Consider the following 25,382-nt stretch of genomic DNA (forward strand, 5'->3'; position numbering starts at 1 on the left):
TAAGTAGGGAGCATTTTGGAACAATGCCAATGGTTAACCATAAACAATGCAAAACAGTACAGCCTAAACGGAACTGTCTGATATACTCTCATGTCTCCAAGTGGCAAATATCCATTGAAGAGAAGTTTTAATGTCATTCTCATAAGCAGTGTCGGGGGTGACATGGAAAACCCGTCCATCTCAAAGCATCATATGATTTTAAAGGGACAGTTCTCCCAAAATAAAGATCCTTCATTGTTTATCCTTCATTCTTGTGCAGAACACAAAAGGAAGATAATTTGATATAACGTTGGTAACCAAACTACAATAAAACAATGTAGTGTCACTCTTTGTTACACACTCCCTGTATTTCCTCTTTTTGCATGAGCTCTTGTGACAACGTGTTGTCTTTTCTTTCCTCTCTGTGTGTGTTTAGGTGAGATGCCGAAGCTGGTGCGAGGTATGAGGCTGCTGAACCAAGCCGACCCGTGTGTGGAGGTGTTGATTCAGGAGACGGGCGAGCATGTTCTGGTCACTGCAGGGGAGGTGCATCTACAACGCTGTCTGGATGACTTGAGAGAGAGGTGAAGAAACACACACAGACGCTATATGATGGTATATCAGAGCTTTAATTTAAAGGGATACTTCACCCAAAAATGAAAATTCTGTCATCGTTTACTCACCTTCGAGTTGTTCCAAATCTGTATAAATGTCTTTGTTCTGATGAACACAGAGAAAGATATTTGAAAGAATGCTTGTCACCAAACAGATCTTGCCCCCCATTGACTCCCATAGTAGGAAAAATTACTTTATCATTTTTTTTGTTCTGTTGAGCACGAAAGACGACATTTGGAAGAATGTAAGACAGCAAACAGTTCTGGGGCACTTTTGACTACCGTTGTATTTTTTCCTACTATGGGAGTCAATGGGGGGCGAAATCTGTCTGGTTATAAGCATTCTTCCAAATATCTTTCTCTGTGTTCGTCAGAACAAAGAAATGTATACAGATTTGGAACAACTGGAGGGTGAGTAAATGATGACAGAATTTTCATTTTTGGGTGAAGGATCCCTTTAAACAAGTACCGATATAAGAGGGTCCGTGTTGGTTTGATGTTGACTATATATTATGAGTATAATATAATATTTTTAGTGATCTGTGACTGAATATCATTATTGTATTATAAAACTCTATACAGCAGTCTCTTTCTCTCCAGACAGGATATTTCTCTTGTGATTTATTGTTTTCTCTGACACTCATTCTGTCGTCTCGTTCTCTCTCCATCTCTCTTTCACTGCGGCGGCCTCAGATCAATAGTTCTTGAAGTCGCTCTATGAGCGTTGAGCTCTGCGCTGTTTGTACTGGAGATTCATGCCACTCGTTCTCAACACAGACCGGCTCAGCATTATTCAGAATCGTTCGTGGATCAGACAACCAGCTTTTATTTGGAAATAGTTGTGTTCCTGCTGTGCCATTGTGAACACGGCGGTACGACGTTGTGCGTTTGAGAAAAGCTTTTGCTCCCTGGAATAGTTGATTTTGTCAACAAAAAAAGGAAAATAGCTGTTCAACTCTAAATTTGACCGCTGTGGTGTCTTTTGATCACATAATATTTATCCAAAAAAAATATATATATACATTTTTAAATAATATTATTATTATTTCATTGTTTAATTTTGGGTTTTACTGTAATTATTATATATCATTTATCTACAATAAAATAATAACAATTCAGAATAACTCGATTTATTATTTCATCATTTAGTCATGTATTTGATGTACGTTATGTCATATTCAATATAAAATAAGCACCCTTATAAGTGAATCATTTTCGAGAATACTACATTCTTACATTTTCCATTTTTGCTCGTCAAATAAGAAGTCAGAAAGGTTAAATGAAATACCCTTGAGCCGGTTTAGGTTTTATATGACAGGAGAAACCTTCAGCATTCAAATGTTAAAGATGCTTTCTTCCATTTTAATAAGACACCGGTCTACGTCCGCTTTGCCCTTGAGTTTTTACCTTGTTTGAACAGCAGAACTGCATACATTAGCGGCACCACATGATAAATATCGGCTGAAAAGTTGCTACTGTTTGTTTCTTAAACACGTATGCCCTCGCATAACATTAGCCGGGCCGTTTGTTTAATATCTTATGCGTTTTATTCCAAAGGTGAGCTTGCATGTCTTAAACAGATGTGAACCTGTCAAAACGGTTCGTGTCGCCAGCCATGTGATGACAAAATGAGTTTGTCGATTCAGTGTTTCCATATTGAGTCGACATTAGATGTCTTTAGGTAAATTTCATGAAGAAATATTTCAGTTCATATTTCAGTTTAATTCAATTATATTTAATTGTTATGAAAGTAACATCACAATGCAAAAGAAGACTGATCCTAGAAAAAGTATAAATATTTTAACATTCGTAAATCAAGATACATTAACCTGAGAAGCAAAATGATCTAAGAAATTAAAGGAAAAGTTCACCCAAAAAATGAAAATTCTGTCTTCATTTACTCACCTTTACGTTGTTCCAAATCTGTATAAATGTGTTCTGATGAACACAGAGAAATATATTTGGAAGAATGCTTTGAACCAAACAGTTCTTGGCCACCATTGACTCCCATAGTAGGAATTTTTATTTTTGGGCGAATACGTCATGGCGACGTCTGCGTGTAATCTGGGAAACCTTGCGTTCTATTTCAAGTGACATTTTTTGAACAAACGTCAGATAAGCATATTCACAGAGTGAATTCACAGACATTCCTCATTATAAATGTCACAAAACATCTTCTGAATGTCGTCCTAACATCCAGCGACATGATCAAAACAAGGAATAGTTTCCAGATGAAAACACGCACATCCAATAGACGGTCCAGTCAGAGATTGAGATTTTATTAATCAGAGATGTTTAGATCAGATTGAGGATGGATTGTGGACTCGTATTTTGTATGTAAATTAGGCGACTGGTAATTATGAAAGCGGTTTTGCTTTTATTAAAAAAAGATTGGCGAAGCTTTTTGACAAGCCACCAGAACGACTTTTGTTGCGAGTAAATGTTGGCTGTGTGTCATCAAGAAACTGTCACAAAAACAGTTGAAAATCGAGTACAGAAAAAGAGCGATAGTGAAGAAACGGGGGACAAAACAAGTGGATAAGTGATGCATTAACACAACAGTAAGGGAAGCGAGAGGGATATGGCACATTTTGCGAAATCACGTTGAGGTTTTTTGCTAAAAAATGTAGTAATGGTGTAAAGAGACACGAATGAGCTTTCACGCTCCCATCTGTCACTTCGCCTCGAGCCGCGGGGCTGTAAATTAGCGCTCGTCTCTCAACTGTGTTGCTTTGTCCTGTTGTCACTCGTCGTGAAGAAAACCTCATCAGTTTTTTACATTTTGGCCAAAACGTTGTCAGCTCGAGCGTTTTAACTGCTGTCGATGGAGAGAGAGATCCCGCAGGTGTCATTTGGCTTGACTGAAATGATGAAGGTCGTATTGGGACGGTTTGGAAAAGATGCAAACACGTTTAAACTCCCCATAGATTGAGATGTTCCCCATAAATAAGGTTTCACTCTTGTTCTTTCCTACCTTCTTCTATCCTGCTTTACTGACTGATAGTAGGAATGTTATACGCGTTCTTAGAAAAAATAGCATTTTCTTTAATACTGCAACATACATTTATTTTTCATATTCTGCATTTTTTTCTTGTTTTCCAGTATAAACATCTTGAAGGGATACTTCACCCAAAAATGAACATTTTGTCATCGTTTACTCACTCTCAAGATGTTCCAAATCTGTATAAATGTCTTTGTTCTGTTGAACACAGATAAAGATATTTGGAAGAATGCTTGTAACCAGACAGATTTTGCCCCCCATTGACTCCCATAGTAGGAAAAAATACAACGGTAGTCAAAAGTGCCTCAGAACTGTTTGCTGTCCTACCTTATTCAAAATGTCTTCTTTTGTGTTCAACAGAACCAAAAAAATGATAAAGTAATTTTTCCTACTATGGGAGTCAATGGGGGGCAAAATCTGTCTGGTTACAAGCATTCTTCCAAATATCTTTCTCTGTGTTCATCAGAACAAAGACATTTATACAGATTTGGAACAACTCGAAGGTGAGTAAATGATGACAGAATTTGCATTTTTGGGTGAAGTATCCCTTTAACATTCTAATCATGAGACATTTACATGAGAAGCTAAATGAAATTAAGTGTGATCACAAGATAAAATATCTCACTTAATTCTGATAACCTTTCCCCCCAAAGAACAAGACCAAATATCTCATAATTTTGCTTCTCAAGTAAATGTTTTTCAAGAATGTTAAGAGTCTTTAGATATCCTTAGATACTGGAAAGCAAGACAAAAAAGACATTGTGCGTTGTTGATATTCTTTTCCACATTTTAGAATAATAGTTAAAAACTAAAAAGCAAAACTGTGGAATAACACACATGCAACTTTGGGAATTGTGTTGTGACTAAAAAATTCCAAAATAAATCAAAACTGTTATATTTCATCATTCTCAGTGAATTTGTAGAAATGTTCCTTGTCATTTTATCAAGCAATTTCTTGATGTCTCTTCTAAAATGATTTTTAAACAGTACTGAAAGTAATACAGCTCCCAGGGATTGCACAAACTCGGAAACAATGTATAGTATAATACAATTAAGTCAATTTGGATAAAAGCGTCTGACAAATGCATACATGTAAATGCAGAATGTAAAGGTAATTGGGTGATTCTCACAAAATCTTGATTTCGAGATGTCAAACATGATTTTCTTAAAAAACACTTGCATCATCAAATTTCCTTTTGATTTATTAAAAACACGGTTTAACAAAATGTTGATTTTTTTTAAAAGGCCTCTGAATATACTCATTACTGTAACTAAAAACAAAGTGTTTTATTCAAACAAGTTTTTATTAATTAAAATAATATCACATTAATTAAGTATATTTTAATAGAAAATTGTACACATGTACATTTTTTTTAAAGTGTAAAACTACCTGTATTGGAAATGAGATTGAAAAAAGTCGTGTACACAGCTTGACATAAAACAATATTCCGCTTTTAACTAGAAAAATATAAAGTAATCTGTTAACGCCATTTTAAAGGTACTGGTAGATGTGTTTCTTCACATAAAATGAAACTTTTAAATATTTAAATATCTTTGTGTGTGAGTCAGTCTTTTAAGAATGTTATGTTATTTCTTCCACTATTTCTTCATTTTTATTATGCATGAATATTCTGTCAATTTTTTTGTCTTTTTTGTAATTCGAGAACATCTAGAAGAACATCCAATTGTTGTTTTTTTCAAAATATTTAATTTATATTATGTTATGAAATATTTTAACTCTGTTTAAATTACAACATATAATGCACTCAGACAATGCGGGGCGCGTTACGGTAATGAGAATTTCAGCAGAAAAAGCAATAAAATGCAAAAATAATTCATTTCTATATCAAAATCATGTTTTGTGCCAGGTAGACAACACAATTGTGTTTATTATGATAATTTTTTGTGTTACCAAATTATATGTTTTATAATTCAAATCTTTACTGCCTTGATGTTTCAGTGGTTTCGAGAATGACCCAATTAATATGTGTGCACAAGTTTTATTTTTATCTATGAGTTTGAAAAACTCCTTTAGATCAAAAGGTTTTTAAGAAACATTTCAGTCAAGTGACCCTAAGCTTTTAAACAGTAGTGTACTGTGTATATAAATCACTCATGTGAAGCGATCCCTTCATGTCCTCATAACTCCATCATTTCCGGCGCTTGTGAGGAGAAAATAAAACTCACGTTGCTGATTGATTTCTTTTCTCTCTCCCCAGTCTGCTGCACTTTTATCCAATAGCCCACACAAACACAAGGCAGATTCAAAGGCTTTTACATAAATGTCATACCGTTTAACCTACACCAAACAATTTCCGTTTGAAAAGCGTGCCGGGCTCGCAGTGCGGTTCGTTGAATGAGATGTGATTTGGTCACCAGCTCAGGTCAAAAGCAAACACACTGTCAGGAAAGCCAGCGGTGAGAAACCGTCAGCCCCCGGGCGCTTGAGTCGGGGGGGTCAAGCCTTGAGGTCAGGAGAGGCTGAGGTCAGACCGCCTGCAGCGTTTACTCCACAGTCTGATGGGAGTCTGAGTGGCGTCTAAAAATATCGCATCAGACCTCCGTGTCAAAGCAGTTCAGAGATAGTCTGTCCAGACCTTTGACGCAGCGCCTGTCCTCCGGCCAAGTCCTAAAAATGAGGTCACGCCGTGCCCTTAGTTACGAGATGATGACATCACCGCCTCTGCAGTAAATGGGTCAACTGCAAGATCACGTGACCCACGAGAGGTTACACCCTCTGATGGGGTGAGAATCGTTTTGATGCAAAGAAAACGGATCATTTGGGGGTTTATTTCATTGTTTTGTGCATTATTTGTTGTTTTGTGCTATCTCGTGTCATCCCTAGTGGTTATACAGTTTCACATCACTAAGTGACACAAAGTTGACATGACTGATGCAAAACAGAATATTTGAAAATATTAGTGATTATAAACAGTTGTCACATTTACTATAATCATAAATATGTAGTTTTATGTTACAAGGGGAAAGGTCAACCTAAAATGAGCGTTCTTTGATCATTTACAGTTTCTTTCTTCTGCAGAACACAAAAGAAGATACTTTGAAGAACGTTGATAACCAAACAACATTGAACCCCATTGACATTCATTGCATGAACACAAAACTACTGAGACATTTCTCAAAATATCTTCTTTTTTGTTTAACAGAAGAAATAAGTCACATACAGTTTTAAAAGACGTGAAGATGAGAAAATGACAGATTTTTTATTTTTGAGTGAACCTTTAACACCATGATTTCCTACACTGCAAAGAAAATAGGATAAGGATTTTTGTCTTGTTATAGTATAAATATCGGAAAATTATTAATCAAGAAACATTTACTTGACGGAAGGAAAAAGTGATCAAAAACATTTTGTCTTGTTTTATGAAAGAGAAGAAAACTAAGTTTATGTTTAAAAAAATGCAGTGCCAGTGGGGTAAGAAAAACAAACTTGAATTTAGTTTGACCTTTTCCCTAGGTACCTAATTCAGGTTTGTTTTTATTAACCTATTGGAAGCTTTTTTCCTTGTTTTAAACACAAACTTACTTAATTCTTATATATTTTCCTTCATGAAACAAGACTTAATATCTTAGGACACTTTCCCTGTTAAATAAATGTGTCTTGATTTAAGAGTTTTCAAATATTGATACTAGAAAACAAGCATTTTATTTTAAAAAACAAGATCTTTGATAATGTCAACTTGTGCGATATTTTGAACAATTATTTCTATTTTATTGTATTTTTTATATTTTTAAAACTATATTTTCACAAGCACAACAGATTATGTGCAAACGAGACATTGGTTTAATACTTGAATCAAAGTGTGACTGAAATCACTCAAATTCTATTCTCTGAAAGTTGGGTTTTCCTCTGTTATTGTTTAATTCTTGTGGCTAAGCTTTTTTCCGTTTGTAGATTCATCCAAGGCCAAGACAGTTGCTTAAATACATCAAATTTATTGACATTCAGCCATATGTGGAAACTAGAGTAGCTGAACTATGGTCAATAATTCGCCCATTCCAGTCCAAATTTAAACCGCTAATTTTAGACTTCTGACTGTTTTTAAAGTCAGGCCACACAAAAAATGGTTAACGTCACGAAAAATTAAAACACTCAGACTATGAAGACTTAACATCAGGGCCTATGGGGTACCTGGAAACGTTATAAAATCATTTGATGAACCTTTCTAGATGTATAAAATAAATAACTGATATCCAGTGATGCTACTGTGTTGCTTTTCCGCTTGATGTCCACATGTGAAATCTAGCTCCTGTATCAAAACCAAGTTGCATGACCACTGCTTTAGACCAGCTATAAATATTTCATCTAGCTTCTTTTAGCCAGATTGCAGATTGGGTACTCTTTAAAAATGAGAAGAAGAGAAGTGTCTTTAAAGTGAAAAATAATAATGCCGGAATGTGTAAGAGAGAGAAATTACATCTATATGCAATTACAAGTTAGGAAATAACAAAAAGTAATGAGGTTTATGAGGCAAAAAGAGCAAGAGAAAAAGATAATTGTGTAACACCAGAAGTTGATAGCAGTGAGACAGCATTGCCTGAAGATTGCCCCGTCACAGCTCTCAGCCCTGCTCGAAAGATTTTCCACTGGATTATCTGCTTCCCAAACCGTCTCTGGCCGTCTGAGTCTAACTGGATTATTGGAAGTCTCGATGTCGACTCAATCGTGTCAACCGTCTGCTCCTTTTAGCGAAGCCTAGTGACCCATGAGACCCGACTGACCAGCTGTCAGCATTAACCAATGACCCCGGAGTGTTTTTCTCCCTTTATGAGATTTAGGCCATTATTATATAACTAGACGCTTACTGTATAACCCTTTATTCTGCCTAAAGTATATGAAATTCAGAGTGCTGCACCATCCGGGCGGTATGTTTGTATCTGTTTCTTTACACAGACAGGTGATGAATTTGTATTTGAATATTTTCTACATGAATGGGCCAGCGTAAATTAGATTTTATAATGCCATAACAAGTTGATGAAGAATCAGAGCCCGGCTCTTACTCTTGGCTGACCGCCAGCCTTCAGCGGTCCACACCATTGCTTTGAAAAATAAGGTTTTTGTAAGAGGACGAAGGATTTGCTTATAATATTGCTTTCCTTTTGATATTTACACCATGATACTTTTATTTTGCTGCTCCTCTGTAGGTTTGCTAAAATTAAGATCAGCGCTTCCAAACCGATCATTCCGTTCCGCGAGACGGTGGTCCGGCCACCCAAGGTGGACATGGTGAACGAGGAGCTGGGCAAGCAGCATAAGGTGGCGGTGATTCACCAGGTCAAGGAGGATCAAACCAAGTATTCCGAAGGCGTCCAGGTGGATTCCACTGGCCTGGTCACGCTCACCACCTCTAACAAGATGGCCACCGTCGGGGTCCGAGCTATTCCGCTTCCAGAGGAAGTCACCCACCTGCTGGAGGACAACGTGGAGCTCATCCGCACAATGGAGCAGCTCAGCGTGTTCGCCCGGGAGGGCAAGACTCTGGACATCAACCAGAAAATTCTGGAAAACATCCAGGACCTGAAGGTCAAACTGGAGAGCCACCTGCAGGGCCACAAATGGAGGGGTGCCGTGGAGCGTATCTGGGCATTTGGTCCACGCCGCTGCGGGCCAAACATTCTTCTTAACAACGTGGAGGGCTACCCGAGACCTTCCATGTGGCAGTGTTTGGAGAGAGAAAGGGCCGAGATGGCCACGTTTAGAGACTTTGACAACAGCATCATCAGTGGCTTCCAGTTGGCCACACTCGCAGGCCCCATGTGTGAAGAACCGCTGATGGGCGTTTGCTTCTCAGTAGAGACCTGGGACATGAAGTTTTCTACACCGCTAGCTCAGTATGACTTGTTTGATAAGGACTCGGTCACAGAGCCAAATACAGTCAACCAAAGTGGAAGTTCTGAACTTAAAGATGCATGTGAGATGGACGTGTCTACAAGTAATCAAAGCAGAAGTAGAGCAGAGGCAGCGGGGAGTTCGGTGGACTGTTACGGGCCGTTTTCCGGGCAGCTCATCGCCGCTGTGAAGGAAACCTGTCGATACGCTTTCCAGGCCAAACCTCAGCGACTAATGGCTGCCATGTACACCTGTGAGATCATGGCCACTGCTGAAGTCTTAGGTAAGTTTGTTTACATGGCATCGTTTTCAACCCAAAAGCGTCATTTCTTTTATGTGATTGGCTGTTCATCTTCATCTAAACTACAAAACAAGAATTTGCGAAAACAGTGACCACATGCACATGCATACTTCATAGAGCTCACTGCTCTTTAGAATAATGCATATGTGCGTCATTCACTCACAAGGCTTTTCTATTATGTCTTCTATTTGTTTTGTCTTTTCTTTTTGAATTTTGACTGTGAATTTGAACTCAAGTTAGAGCTCTTGATTTGCGCAAAATGCTTCTTTGGATGCTTAATTACATATCGCTTGATCGGTTTATCAAGCGTGCAACCTAGACAGGGATTCCTAAACATTTCCGACCACTAAAGCACATTCCAATCGGCCCTTCCTAAAAAGATCCACATTCTCTGAAATGCAAGTAAAAAATGCCACACCGAAAAAAGTCCCCCCTTAATTAAAAGCTGATGTGAATCAGGCATGTAGAGATGTAGTGATGTCATAGCTCCAGGTTCCAGAACAAAAGCGAAATTGTCCGACCAACATACTTGTGGGAACTGGACCCGGATGGGTAGGTAAGGAAATCCTGCCCCGAGAGAACCCTAAACCCCTGAGAAAATCAACGGGGAGAAAAAACATAAATATTTCAACAAATGTGCAAATTACCTTCCCAGACATTCAAAATCTTTATATGAACCGCTGGCGCTTTGGGTTTTAGTAGATATGATCAGAGGAGCGTTTGGGGGAGCAGCTGGACTGGATTAGGGCAGATAATGGCTTTGAATATAAAAAACGTAAACTTTTCACTGGCAGAATGTTTCTCATTTCCAAATAACTAGGTAACTCTATTAAGTATTACAGATGTTCTAGATGAGAGAAATGTCTTATGTGACGCACGTATAGGCCACTATTACACTTTTGGTCTCCCTTAAGGAGTGTTTACCCTGACTCGTATCCAAAATGTATTTATTTTATCGTCCACTGAATTTGGTGCCGCCATATTGGGAAGGGCAAGTCTGCCCTACAAACACCAACAGATAAACGGAAGTGAGTTGTTAAGCGTTAAAATAAATGTAGACATTTACGAATATTTAGATTTAGTAGAAAAACAGCTTTTCCGTTCACTTGTGTGTATGTTTAGGGCAGTCTTGCCCTCTCCAATATGGCAGCCACATTGACACATTGCAGCAAAGGGCCAAAACGCTAAATGCGAAATCTATATATCATTCCTCATTCAACACCAAATAAAGTGTTGATGTACAAATGTGTGCAGTCATATGCTAATGAACAAGAAGTTGTGATGTCATAACCATAAATTTACTTTCAATCAATACTGTCAAAACCTTTGTTTCAATAAATGGTCCTGGTTGACTCGGGAGGGAGCGTTACGCTGTGACTGTTAGGGCCCTATTGTACACCCGGCGGCAGGCACTACGCGAGTGTATTATGCTAGTTTCAGTCCGACGCAGTTATCGTTTGCACATCCTGCACCACGTTGTTTAAATAGCAAATGCATTTGCGCCCATTTGTGCGCCCATGGGCATGTTGGTCTGAAAACGAGGTTTGTTCAGGCGCATTGTTGGCGCGTTGCTATTTTGAGGCAACTGAAATAGACTGCGCCACTGGCCAACTGAAACCTGGTATAAAGTCAATGGCGCAATATGTTTTTGGTTATTTAAAGAGCGTGTTATGCGTCTATAGGCGGGTGCACAGTGCTCGTACATTCTGCTTATAACATAGGACACGCAGCAGCACAAAAACATGCCAATTATTAAAAATAAATGGACTACAAATTAAAAGATTATTATTGTTTACATAAAGACAAAAAATCCGGCTTGTCCTGTCGATGATCTGCTCGTGCGCTTTAACGAGTAAGTTAGATGCGTTTCCTCTCTGGAGAAGCGTGAAGCGTCCGGTCTTTGCTCTTGCAAATTCCGCCGTGTAAATAGGGAATCCGCCAAGGCACAAATGCAACTGGCTCTTAAAGGGAATGGGAGATGAGCCTCTGATTGGTTTACTGCACGTTTTTCTCATAATACACCCATGATTCATTAAGAGAATACGGACAACCCTTTTAGACCATGCGCCTGGCGCGCTGACAGTTTTCCCATCCTTATACTAGCAAAAGTGGATTCGGAAACACCCACTTGCGCTCTGCCCCATGTGCTTTAGACCATGCGCTTAGATTGTTAAAATAGGTCCCTTAAAGTACGTCTACATGGACATCAAAGTCAAACATCTGTTCATTGTAACATGTTTCCTTTAACATGTTTTTGCCACTTAGCAATATAGACGTGATGCGTTCATGGCCCAGATGCACAGAGTTCATAACCGAGTTTATTGCGAGAGCTTCTCGCTGGTGTGTGGTGTTAGAGGTTGATGGTCTCTGGGGATGGCGCGTGTTATACACCGCTCTCAGTTTCTTCCCCGTCACTTCCATGTATTGTGTGTGTGTGTGTGTGTGGGAGTGTGAGGACGGCTCAGCTGCTGTTTGTATTAGTAAAAGGAGAAGGATGTCCGCCACCGATGAGTCCAAACACACATCTGATCGCCTGTGACTTTCCGGCTTGTGATGATGGATTTTGTGTGTGTTTCCAGGTCGTTTCTAAACATTAACTCTGTGTTTGCTTTTATTAAGGGCAAAAGTACAGTGATTTGTGGATTTTGGTGACATGAACATAGTTTGTGCATAATGTATGCTATATGTCAGGCGTATTCAATTAAAGTTCCAAGAGGTCCGGTCTTTATATTTTCTTCCAAAAAGAGGTCCGGACAATACGCTTTTTTGAAAATAAATGAATATTTAATCAATTTAGCCCAGTTGGATGTATATGTAAAAGATATGATCTTGTATCAGGCCATTTCTTTTATATTTTGATATCCACAGTATATACAGTATGTATTGTACTAAACTAAATTAAATTTGACTAAATTAGCCTTTCCATGCCATTCATACCAGAACTACTTCTATCTTTAAATCATTTCCCAATTAGGACGTTGTTCATTACAAAATGTGACCCTGCTTGTGAAAACCCAGCAAAAGTCCTTCATAAAATCATCCTACAAAATATTCTGTGAACGAAGCAAGGGTCCGGATCCGGCCCCCGGTCCGCCAATTGAGGATCACTGCTATATGTGATAGTTTAGCATTGCACACCGGGGTCAGAAATTAATCAGAGCTCGGGGAAAACTGACATGAAATGTGACAATGACTCGCCCCAGATATTTAAGGGCAATGTGAGGGCAAAACATGTCCCTGTTATGTTTTCTATTTTAAGTACCAGTAGATTGTGTAGTCAACTGTCCAGTTATGAAAAGTGTTTATATATGCATCTTTGTCATGTAGGTCGTATGTATGCTGTTTTATCTAAACGGGAAGGACGAGTCCTGCATGAGGAGATGAAGGAAGGGACGGACATGTTCATCATTAAAGCTGTACTTCCTGTTGCCGAGAGCTTCGGATTTGCTGAGGAGATAAGAAAGAGGACCAGCGGCCTGGCCAGTCCACAGCTAGTGTTCAGCCACTGGGAGGTGAGGGAATAAATGAATGAACGAACGAACGAACAAGCAAAAAAAGAAGGCTGAGTGAGTGAGTGAGTGAGTGAGCGAGTGAATGAATGAGCAAATGAATGAATGAAGGAATGAGCGGATGGATGGATGGATGAAGGAATGAGCGGATGGATGGATGGATGGATGAATGAGCGGATGGATGGATGGCTGAATGAAGGAATGAAGGAATGAGCGGATGGATGGATGGATGGATGGATGAATGAATGAATGAGCGGATGGATGGATGGATGAATGAATGAGCGGATGGATGGATGGATGAAGGAATGAGCGGATGGATGGATGGATGGATGGATGGATGGATGGATGGATGGATGGATGAAGGAATGAGCGGATGGATGGATGGATGGATGAATGAATGAAGGAATGAGCGGATGGATGGATGGATGGATGGATGGATGAATGAGCGGATGGATGGATGGATGGATGGATGAAGGAATGAGCGGATGGATGGATGAATGAATGAATGAATGAAGGAAGGAAGGAAGGAAGGAACAAGCAAAAAATAAAGCTGAGTGAGTTAATTAATGAATAAGCGAATGAATGAATGAATGAATGAATGAATGAATTAATTAATAAATGAACGAATGAAGGAATGAGCCGATGGATGGATGAAGGAATGAGCCGATGGATGGATGAATGAAGGAAGGAACAAGCAAAAAATAAGGCTGAATGAATGAGTCAGTGAGCCAGCGAGCGAGTGAATGAATGAGCAATTGAATGAATTCAATAATAAATGAATGAATGAGTAAATGGATGAGCGGATGGATGGATGGATGAAGGAAGGAAGAAGCTAAAAATAAAGCTGAATGAATGAATGAACGAACAAGCAAAAAATGAAGCTGAGTGAGTGAGTTAATTAATTAATGAGCGAATGAATGGATAAGCGAATGAGTGGATGAATGAATGAATGAATTAACTAATTAATTAATAAAGGAATGAACGAATAAGCTAATTAATGAATGAACAAATGAGTGGATGAATGAATGAATTAACTAATTAATTAATAAATGAATGAATGAATGAACGAATAAGCTAATTAATGAATGAATGAGTGGATGAATGAAGGAAGGAAGGAACAAGCAAAAAGGGCTGAATGAATGAATGGACGGATGGACGAACGAACGAACAAACAGACAAACAGACAAATAAGTGAGTGACAGAACAGAGTAATTCATTAGGGAAAGGCTGAATTAATGAATGAATGAATAAACAAATGAATGTGTGACCAAATAAACCAAGACCTAATCAATTAATATGGATGAATAAGTGATTGTATTATTAAATGAATGAGTGTTTGGTTGAGTAAGTTGATGAAGTCAATGAATTGAAAATAAATAAACAAAGCAATAAATGATAGTGAAGAAGTGAACTTGTGAGTGAAAGTCTGACTGAATGAATGAATGAATGAATGAATGAATGGCCAAATGAATAAATAATGAACCAGTGAATACAGTTTTTGCATGAGTGAATAAATGAACAAGTTTTAACGCATAAATAAATAAACTAGCGAATCAAGTGAGTGATTGAATTAGTTACTAAAAATGTGAATAAATGTATAGATTTTTGAAAAAATGACTTGAATGAGTGAGTTAGTGAAGAAATAAATGAAAGTGAATGAGTGAACTTGTGAGTAAATGATTCATTAAGGAAGGCATGAGTGTGCAAGAGAATGAGTCAATGAATGAACAAATGAATAAGGATGAAGTGTATGATTGAGCGAGAGAATGAATGAGTGTAAATAAATAAATGCAGGAATAAATGAGGGAATCGATGAGCAGATGTGAATGCACGAATGAACTAGCGAATCATTTAACAAGTTAGTAAATGAATGAATTAAGAAGTGACTTAATAAGTGAATGAATGAACAGATGTTTAAACAAAAGTATGACAAGTGTAAATGAATGATTAAAAATATGAATAAGTGAATAAAATAATTCAAGTAATTATCTAAAGTATGAATAAGAGGAACATGAGACTTTCTAGAGAACACGCGTACACTATGTAGTGAACTGTGAATGAGCAGGAAAAGCCCCTAGTGGTGTGTCTGCGAGTGATTCAGTATCGTGTACACATGTGTTCAGGTCTCTCTCTCTCTCTCTCTCTCTCTCTTTCTGTCAGTCAGTGTCCTCCTCTGACCTCAGGGGTTTTTCGTCTGAACGTACACCGCAAAGATATTGAACTCTATACAGGAACCTGATTACCTGATCATACTCCTGACCGATAAGAGTGAGCCGGTCTATTAGATCCACTCATATTGATCGTGTCGATAACGCTGATCTAGCAAATGTGGGTTTATCTTGAGAGAGTCAAACAGCCAGTGAATGAACATAGTGATGATGTGAACTGAAAAAGCGTTACTCAGTCATAAGCAATGGACACATTTTGTTAGCAAGAGCCGTACTTTCGTTTAAAGTCTTTATGTTGAAAAAAAAGGCAAAATCTTAAAGGGACAGTTCACCCAAAAATCCTCATTTAAAGTCACCCTCTTGTCATTTCAAACCTGTATAAATGTCTTTGTTCTGCTAAACACAGAGGAAGATATTTGGAAGAACGTCAGAAACCAAACAGATCTCATCCCCCATTGACTACCATAGTATTTATTTTCCCTATTATGGGAGTCTATGGGGGATGAGATCTGTTTGGTTTCTGACATTCTTCCAAATATCTTCCTTTGTGTTTAGAACAAAGAAATGTACACAGGTTTGGAACAAATTGGAGTTTGGAGTAAATGATGCCAGAATTTTCACTTTTGGGTGAACTTTCCCTTTAAATACACATGAAGTTACTCCCTAGAAATCTCTGATGTTTAGTTGTGTAACATCACTAAGACTGTATTAAGTATGTGTGTTTTTGTCAATGGGGTCCAAGAACTGTTTGGTTACAAGCATTCGTCCAAATACCTTTCTCTGTGTTCAACAGAACAATGAAATTTATACAGATTTGGAACAACTAAAGAGTGACAGATTTTTTTTATTTGGGGGTGAACTGTTCCTTTAAGCATAAACGTTGGACACTTACTTCAATAGTCACCACTGAAAATGTAAGTATTTTAGCTTGAATCAGGTCAAATGTTGATTCAGTTGACACTGTCAATATTTCAGTGTTCAAGGTCCCAATTTAACATGTTTGTTTGTGTTGTCTATCAGGTGTTGAATGAACTTTTCATTATACCTCCATTTGCAAGAAACATACGTTTGCTTTTTGGAGACGCAAACCATTAATAACCTTCCGACTTCAGTCAGGCTTCACTTTATCGTGACATTTACCACATTTCTCTGCGTGCAGTGTGTCTGTGAGTGTTTCATACCCGTGCGAGCAGAAGTTAATAGTTTCATTTCTCACATGAGGTTCATTGTAGTTATTGTACACACTCACACACACATCGAAATCATTCAACAGTCCTGTTTCTTCCAGACCGTGTTTGCCGTACTGGAACACGGTAATTCAATTCCATGTTTAATTCAAACCTTGCCTTGCTGTGTTTTCAATTCTTTTCAAATCTGGCCTTTGTGTGAAGAGAGAAGACACTGTAGCAATACACAACTCTCTGTGTGTGTGTGTGTGTGTGTGTGTGTGTGTGTGTGTGTGTGTGTGTGTGTGTGTGTGTGTTACAGTTGACACTCATTTTTTATATAGGTCTTAATGGGATAGATAAAAATTATTTCGTCATTTATTCACCCTCGTGTTGTACAAAATCTATATGTGACTCTTCAGTGGAACACAAAAGAAGATATTTTGAGAAATGTCTCAGTGGTTTTGTGTTCAAACAATGGAAGTCAGTGGGGGATCGATGTTGTTTGGTTATCAGCGTTCTTCAAAGTATCTTCTTTCGTGTTGTGAAGAAGAAAGAACGTCTTACCGGTTTACAACAACACAAAATCACAACATCATCTCTCTCATGAACGAGCCGTTTCTTAGCAATCATCCAGGTTTGTGCTTTACAGCTTTTACAGTTCCATCATATGGATCCATTTCAGCGCTGATACATCTGAAAATGAAGCGAGGTGGAATTATAACTGACAGGAGTCTTATAAAGTCAGTCCAGATATCATTTTTTCTGTGGTCCTCTCACCTGTCGCTCTCTCTCTGTCTCTCTGTCATGGCAGAGGTGTCAAACGCAGGACGCTGCACCACACCTGTGAGAACTCAGCCGCTTCTCGCTGTGTCTCACAGAACCTACACGCTGACAGCCTGCATGCATGCATGCACTCTGTGTGTGTGTGTGTGCGTGTGTGCAGATGTCGAGCTTTGACAGCAGTACTTCCATTTAGTGTGTGTGTGTGTGTGTGTGTGTTTTCATTCCCTACTGTGTCGAGAGCCCATTAGACACATATGCCAGGACTGTGTGTCCGCCCTCAATCTGTCTGCCAAGCGTCTGCCCGCCCCTGACTTTACGCACACGCACACACTGTAATCAGTGCCGGTCATGAGCAAGCAGACTCACATTCCAGGTCAACATAATCGAATTGTGTAAGATGGGCAATGGAGTGGCTGTGCGTGCGTCAGTCAGTCGTAACCTGAACTTTACTTCTGTGTCATTTCCATGCGCAAACTGTGTTGTTTATGAATTAATAAGATCACATTGCGTAGAAATTGTAATGATGACAAACAGTACGGGATTTATCCGTTGACTATCTGCTTAGAAAGCATTATTACACGGCTCGTTGGAATGCTTGATTCTGATTGGCCAGTCGCGACATTTGCAGGTTCATTATTCCCAGATAACAAGCACTCAAAACTAATAACACACGGTAACCCGGATGCTGCAAATCATTTTGACAGGTACAGTTCAATATTACAAATATGTATTTTTAATAACCTATATGACATTATATTTACAAACGATTCAACCAAATTGCCCGTTCGTGATATTTGAACGTCGTTTCTTACCTTAAGACTGAAAGTAAACGGCTTTTCCTCGTGGAAGGTCTGCATTTAGTAAAAATGAACTAATAAAGGATTTAAAATTCACATTTCATTTCCAGTTTTGCAAGAAGCCGTGTAATAAGCGGGATAATGTACAAGCAGCCGGCTGTTATCGCGAAATAAGCCCCTTCGGGTGTGATACAATATGACCACACTGTCGGTGCTTAACTCTGCAATATCAACCGGCTGCCTGTACATTATCCCTTACTTAAGACATTGTTAAGGCTCTAGGGACAAAGTCTATACCAAGATGTTTGGGCTAAACATCACATGTATCCTTTACAGGAAAGGGAGAAATTGTGATGCAGTTCATTCAAAACCGAAAGTTTTCTGTCTAAATAGTGTATTGCAGTGATAGCACAATGTGATGAGAATTCGTATGTATTTTGCGTAAAATGTGGTTCTACAAAACGTACGTTTACTAACGTTTGTACAAACAATACAATGCAAAATACTGACGTATTGACGACACATAAGACGTTAATTATTTACATATGAACAACTTTACAGACTTACAAATGAACCCTTTGCATATCGTAATCGCTGCATTAACATTTATTTTATTATATTGTATTTATTTGTCATAGGCCTATCAATGGCATTATGTTTTCAATTGCATTTAAGGTTTACTCGTTTACTCATTATGAAACGATTTCGGTTCTGTGTGATTTCTGCTGCCAACTCGTTTAGAAGAAACAAAACTTTAAACTCTTGAAATGAATAACATTTCTGCAATCATTTAACCATTACTCATCATGTAATCTTTGCTTTGTTTGCCATGGAACACAAAGGCGTTTTCTCCAACATGCTGTGACTGACAGTAGAGCCATAAAATACACCAAAAACGCAAAATAATTACAAAAGGAATGAATTTTATTCGTCAGATGTACTCCATATCTTCAAAATCCACTCGACTGCGATGAACGGAACCAAATCCAAGCCTTTATTTGGCGATCTTCATCTCCATCCCGAGCAGCCACCGTTAGCAGCAACACCGGCGCTTGTTACAAAATTCAAAAGTTGCTGGCGGCGCCATCAAGAAGCGTTACGACTAAAAATATAAATCACTTATCGGTACAATTATTGAAACGCACTGATACAAATATCTTAATGAGATACAAGCTTTGTAAATATTTTAAGCTTTTTAGCTAAAAATACGTAGCAATTTTTACGTTTTATTCGTTGTTATACGTCCAAATTAAACGTTTCAGCATCAATAAAAATGTACGTTTTGTGCTTGTAAACTTAACGTGTACAGATAGCTACATATAAACAATGAGATCAGGCTGGATAGCATCATGACAATATAGTTCAAATATATTTTGTTCGATACAGAAAAGTGATACAAATTCTGATGACGTACAAATATTTGGTAAAAAGTGTGATTAATTAGAGGTATGTATGTGTATGGTTATTACAGCATTACAATGTTAGCTTAGCGACATGCTAAGCTCCTCCGTCTGTTCGCGACTGCGTTTCGCATTAGCTACTGGACATCGGTCGTTTATTCAGGTTTGTCATTTAAATGTTGACGAGTGTAAATTGAGCTCAAATAGTAACTGCAGACCCCAAGGGAGCACGAACTCCCAAGTGCCAGAAAGAGGGAAAAAGTAACGCAGCCAGCGTTTAGCATGCGTTTTTACACGCGACGTGAAAGGCCCTAACATTTATATGATAATGCAGTTGTCAAACATGAAACATTTAGCTACTTGCATCACGCTGGTTCTTTCACTCGTCCAACCTCGGCTTCTTTCAATACAGCAAATCCCGCCTTCTTTCATTTGATTGGACAGTAATCCTCGCCTTCATTCAAATGTTTGGCCACCTCAATCCGATATATTGACGAGCTCATTCAGAGTAATATAAATTCAACTTCATTCCGTTTCGACACAGCAAGGTAAACAAAGTAATGTTGTACATTATACAATAATAATAGAGTGTAAATGATTATATGTATAAAATAGATTATCCATGTAATAAATAGATGCCAACTAATTGGGACAATAAAATCTTCTTTACTACCCCTAACCTTACCTACACCTGTTAGCCATTTTCAAATATTTTCCTTATTGTGTTAAAAAAAAATGCTTGTATGATCTGATTTGTGATGTGAAAATGTAGTTCGGCAAAGGAGGGATTCGATCTTGCAACATACGTAGCGTCAAAACTTGTCATGCGTCTTACTCACTAAGCCACTGAAGATTCTGGCGAAGTGGCATCGTTTTTACATTCTAAATTTCTGGTGGATGACCCACTCACATCCGCCCATGGGTAGACCAGATCTGAGATCAGTCAATTTTCTACAGTATTAGACGTCCATGAATAAAACTTGGATGCGGGCCCCCAATCCCCCAGGCCCATATGCACCTGCATACCCAGACGCTACGCCGCTGGCTGTCAGGGATAAAACACTGCTGTTTTCTAATAAATATATATTTTTTATTATTATTCACCATTTTGGTTTGTCACTGCGTAAAAAGAAGTAATAAAGGAGCTTGTTAACTTTGACAACACAGTATTTCACACATTCCCTGAAAAGGGCGAATTTGGACATCTGAGGTTTCGTTAGAATAGCGACGAAAATCAGTTTGAGGTTCATGTTTAGGCTTGATTCATGTTAGGTTGCTGTTAATGCACCATTCACACAGTGTTTTTGTCAAGTTGTGTTTATATTGTTGTGTTGTTCATATTGAGAGACGTTACAACAGGCCATAGCTTATAGAAATCTGGTAGTAAATAGAAACAAATTTGGTAAAATAGCATTAAAATATAAAAAATATATATATATACATAACTGTGATATAATAGTCTTTGCTCATTTGTAGTGAAGTTTCGACAAATCACTATTTGTGTAAACCCCCTTTTATAAAGCAGCTGTCTATTTAGGTAGGAGACAGCAAGGATGCAAATTGTGTGTCTATGTGTGTGTACATATGAAAATGCCCCGTCACTTGTTGGTTCATGCTGGAATGCGTCCACAGATGACACAAAAGCTTTCTCAGATGTGAAAAAAGCTGTCAGGTTCAAAAAGAGAGCGAACAATGGCATAAGACAATTGAGATGCAAATACTAAAAGAAAGATCAGACGGCGAGCTCTTTGCGTACTGCTGTTGAAAATCAAATTCCATCGGTTACTTTTCGGTCTCAGATGCTTTTGTGACGGCGGATCGACTCTGTTTGCGTTCAGCAGTGGATGGCTGGGGTCTGTATGGGTGTAAATGCGACCGTTACTGGCCCCCGCCATCTGTCTGGAGGTAACAGAGCCGGCGGCGTGGGGCCTCTCCGGGGCCAGGTGCGGGGACTCTTACAGTAATTGTACCGTTTAGTCTATTGTGTGAGCGTGAGGTCATGTTGTGTTGAAGCGCGTGTGCGTGTTACTGCAGGGATTGCGTCATGCGTTAAGCACCTGCTCCCAGCACTGTGCGTGTATTTGTGCTGGTACACGGCCTCACTGTGCCTCTTATAATGACCATTATGTGTTTCTCTTCCAGCATCCGTCCAGCTCTGGATCCTCTATTATACGTTTTATAATGACAGAGACAAAGAAATGAAGCCGGGGCATCAGCTGTATTTATGCAGCTGGCTCAATGATCACAGTTTACTACTAACTGTATAGAATCACTGTTAGTTGTGATAGAATTCAGATCTTAAAAGGGAAGAAAAATAAAACTGTCGTAAAATCAGCAACACTTTACAGTGTCTGTTACATTACGTCAACTTTAGCCTGGATAGCCTGTTCATAGCGGGGATATTGGCGATCGTATTGACCAATCAGGACAAGAGGCATACATTTTATAATCAATCAATATCATCAAATTTAAATTCTTTTTTTTCCATTGCTTTTTACTATTTTGCATTGTTACAAAGCCGCTTTACAGTAAATACATATTAATACAGACAGTAGAGACATAAGAAATTGTGAAATGTATAGAATGCATGGTATTACTGCAATTTTTAAATACGACGTACATTGATTGAACTAACCAATCAGGGGTGCGTTTCCCAAAAGCATCGTTAGCCAACTATGGTCGCAAGTTCAGTCGTTCCAGCATAGTTCAACGATTCAAGTGTTTCCCGAAACCCCGTGGTTGGAACTACAGGTCTAGAGCTGTGGTTCGAAACATCGTTCCTTATTATTATTATGACATGTAGACTTACATGCATCATGCTTTTGAACAAAGCAAGCAAGCAACATGCAGTGCATTCTGTATCCATCATTCTAAATATATTCAAATTCAATTTTACATCTTTAGTTTGTCAAGAAAATAGAAGCGCTGTTTTTTGAAAGGTGCGCATGACCCGACGTGCTGTAGGACCCTGGAAAATCCCTGGGCAGAGTGACGTAGGAGGAAACTTGTGAATGAATTAAATATTGTGAAATAAAACAACACTAGCAAAAATAGGATAACAAAAGTAGCCTTTAAAGGTAATGTATGTTATTTACAGCAAGATTCGACATTAATTCGATCTTAACGTATTTATAAGTAGACGTCATTATTGTAACTACACCATTAATTTCCCCAACGATGCATCGTACTATGGTGGTTTAACAGCGAGTTATGTCGTTGTTCGGGAAACGCACCCCTGATCTTACAAGAATTTGAAATTATTTTACGAGGTGGCTAATTCCTATAATTTCGTACAATGATAATTGTACAATAACGTACGATTATTCGAAAAAAGTAATGCTGGAGCCCCTCACCTAACCCCACCCCTAAACCTAACCATCACTGGCACGAAAGCATACCGTACTAAAACGTACGAATAACATCGTACGAATTCATACGAAGTAGTCGCCTCGTAAAATACTTGTGTTGAACTAATTGACAATGTCTGTAGATATGTAATCGGATGATATTTCTCAAGTAGAACATTTTTCATAAGATGTATATTAGCGATACCAAATATAAGAAAATAATCGTCTTGAAATTTGTAATTGGTTTCTAAATAGGAAGATGACTGAATTGGTGACAACTACATCAAATTTAATTGGACATGCATCAGAAATGCAGAAATGTTTTTGTTTATTTCTTGGTTTTTTTTCTGAACCGAAACGCAGATTTTTTCAAGTGTTGTTTTGGGTTTTCTAGTTACCACCTTCTCAAAGCCACGCATTGCTTTCAATAACTTACATGACTTGTCCTGTATATTGTAAGTGTCTTTGAATACTAAAATTTGACATACATAATTAAAAGTGTAATTTAAGACTCTGTAAAAGTGTATGTTACCTAAACACTCTTTACTCACAGCACAGGTTTTATTCACAGTCGTGTGTGTGTGTGTGTGTGTGTGTGTGTGTGTGTGTGTGTGTGTGTGTGTGTGTGTGTGTGTGTGTGTGTGTGTGTGTGTGTGTGTGTGTGTNTGTGTGTGTGTGTGTGTGTGTGTGTGTGTGTGTGTGTGTGTGTGTGTGTGTGTGTGTGTGTGTGTGTGTGTGTGTGTGTGTGTGTGTGTGTTGTAGGTGATCTCTAGTGATCCGTCCTGGGTGCCCACTACAGAGGAGGAGTATTTACACTTTGGAGAAAAAGCGGATTCCTCCAACCAGGCTCTGAAATACATGAACGCTGTTCGGAGACGCAAGGGCCTGTACGTGGAAGAGAAGATCGTGGAACATGCGGAAAAACAACGAACTCTCAGCAAAAACAAATAAACCACCCAACGTGCTTGTTTCATAACACACGAACATCATCACAAACTGAGATTTCGTTCATAAGGGATCCTGTGCACAGTTTTGTATTTTCAATTGGTAGAAAATTGGCTGAAAAACAATGCCCAAAATGTATGTAATAAATACGGCAGCTGGTTGCACAGTTTTGTGAGGCATTTTTGTGAATTCGGACACTATTGAAAGAATATCATTTCTGATATTTGCTGACATTTGTTTCATTGAGTGCTCACCTGAAATGACCTCATATTGTTTTTTTTCCATTACATGGTTTTTAACAGGGTGAAACCCTACAAATAAATATACACGTTTTGGAATTGTGCCGTATCTCCTTATGCAGTTGGGATGGTGTGCCGGGGTCCAGCGGGGTCTGCCGTGCATAATTTACAAGTGTTCTTGAAATCCAGTTTTTAATTATTTTGAAGCCGAGCAGCCTTGAAATCAATTCCCCATCTCTACCTTCTCCCTTACAGACGCTTAAGTCCTACAAAAAAAATATTTGTGTGAAACGCATTTAACGGGATCGGGAGAGTGAAAAAACAACTAGTCCCTGAATGTTGCACAACACCAGACAAAACAAACAACAAAATTTTAGATTGTCTCATATAATTGTCTGTTGAGAAAAATAGTGTATTGCGTTTTAGTTTTTACTTAGAAATCAATGACCCAAGGTTTGCCTTCCAGAAAACTTGCCTTCCCTTTTCACCTGCATGATGTCACCCAGTAGGCGGGGCTTCCTCCAGGTGCGTTGATCTGCATGTTTTCCTAGCCATCTTCTCACAGCCCATGCTGTGCAGGATCTGAGTGCAGGGGTCATTTCTGCAGATCGAAGGCCGGTGGGTAAAGACCTCCACGTTACATTAAGCTAATGGGAGTAATTTAGCGGAACGAATGGCTTTAGTCGACACAACAGACAAAGCCTTCAGATGCTACAGATAAACCTCTTTAACCAATGCAAATGGAACGGTGTGCTCGGGGTCTTACAGCCATTAGATTAAAGCTTATTTACAAGTGCAGACTCGGGGAGAATTAGGAGGAGGAGATGAACTTCAGCTCTGTCTGTGGTGGAATTGTGTGTTGTAGATGTGTAATGTCTATTATGGCTGCCACATAAAATCACCTGGAATATTGAAATAAATGCTCGTCAGTTCTAGAGTTTAATATAGGGGGCAAAATAGGGGCAAAAAGTTGCGTTTTGTATTGACGCCATCAGCTGGTAACTACCACAAGCTGTAACCACGAGAGGCAATGCAATACACAGAGTTTACCATGTTCATTGAGTTTTGCATTTCACAGAAGCAACAGCAATATAGCTGCGGAAAAAATAAGGAAGTTTTGCGTTTCATCTGCATTTCTGCTTTTATTGTGGCAATTGCAGCCCATTGTCTGTTGGATTTCAACAGATACAAATCTCAAGAATTGACCCAACAGAAACGTGAAAGACTAAGAGAATGCAAAGATGCATGAAAGTTGTGAAAACAAATCTGGCTTATTCATTTC

At 38.6% G+C, this 25,382-nt stretch overlaps 1 protein-coding gene across 1 annotated transcript in view; it reads left to right on the forward strand.

The window, feature by feature from the left end:
- efl1 (elongation factor like GTPase 1) overlaps window positions 1–24,912 on the forward strand; it is a 76,761-nt gene extending 51,849 nt beyond the window's left edge. The window contains 4 exon segments of the mRNA XM_057358286.1: window positions 416–563; window positions 8,758–9,725; window positions 13,071–13,255; window positions 23,679–24,912. Of these exon segments, the coding sequence (XP_057214269.1) occupies window positions 416–563; window positions 8,758–9,725; window positions 13,071–13,255; window positions 23,679–23,867 (1,490 nt within the window). The 3' untranslated portion in view covers window positions 23,868–24,912.
- The last annotated feature ends 470 nt before the right edge of the window (window positions 24,913–25,382 follow it).

The sequence above is a fragment of the Triplophysa rosa genome, linkage group LG1 (genome assembly GCF_024868665.1).
Source record: "Triplophysa rosa linkage group LG1, Trosa_1v2, whole genome shotgun sequence".
NCBI lineage: Eukaryota > Metazoa > Chordata > Actinopteri > Cypriniformes > Nemacheilidae > Triplophysa > Triplophysa rosa.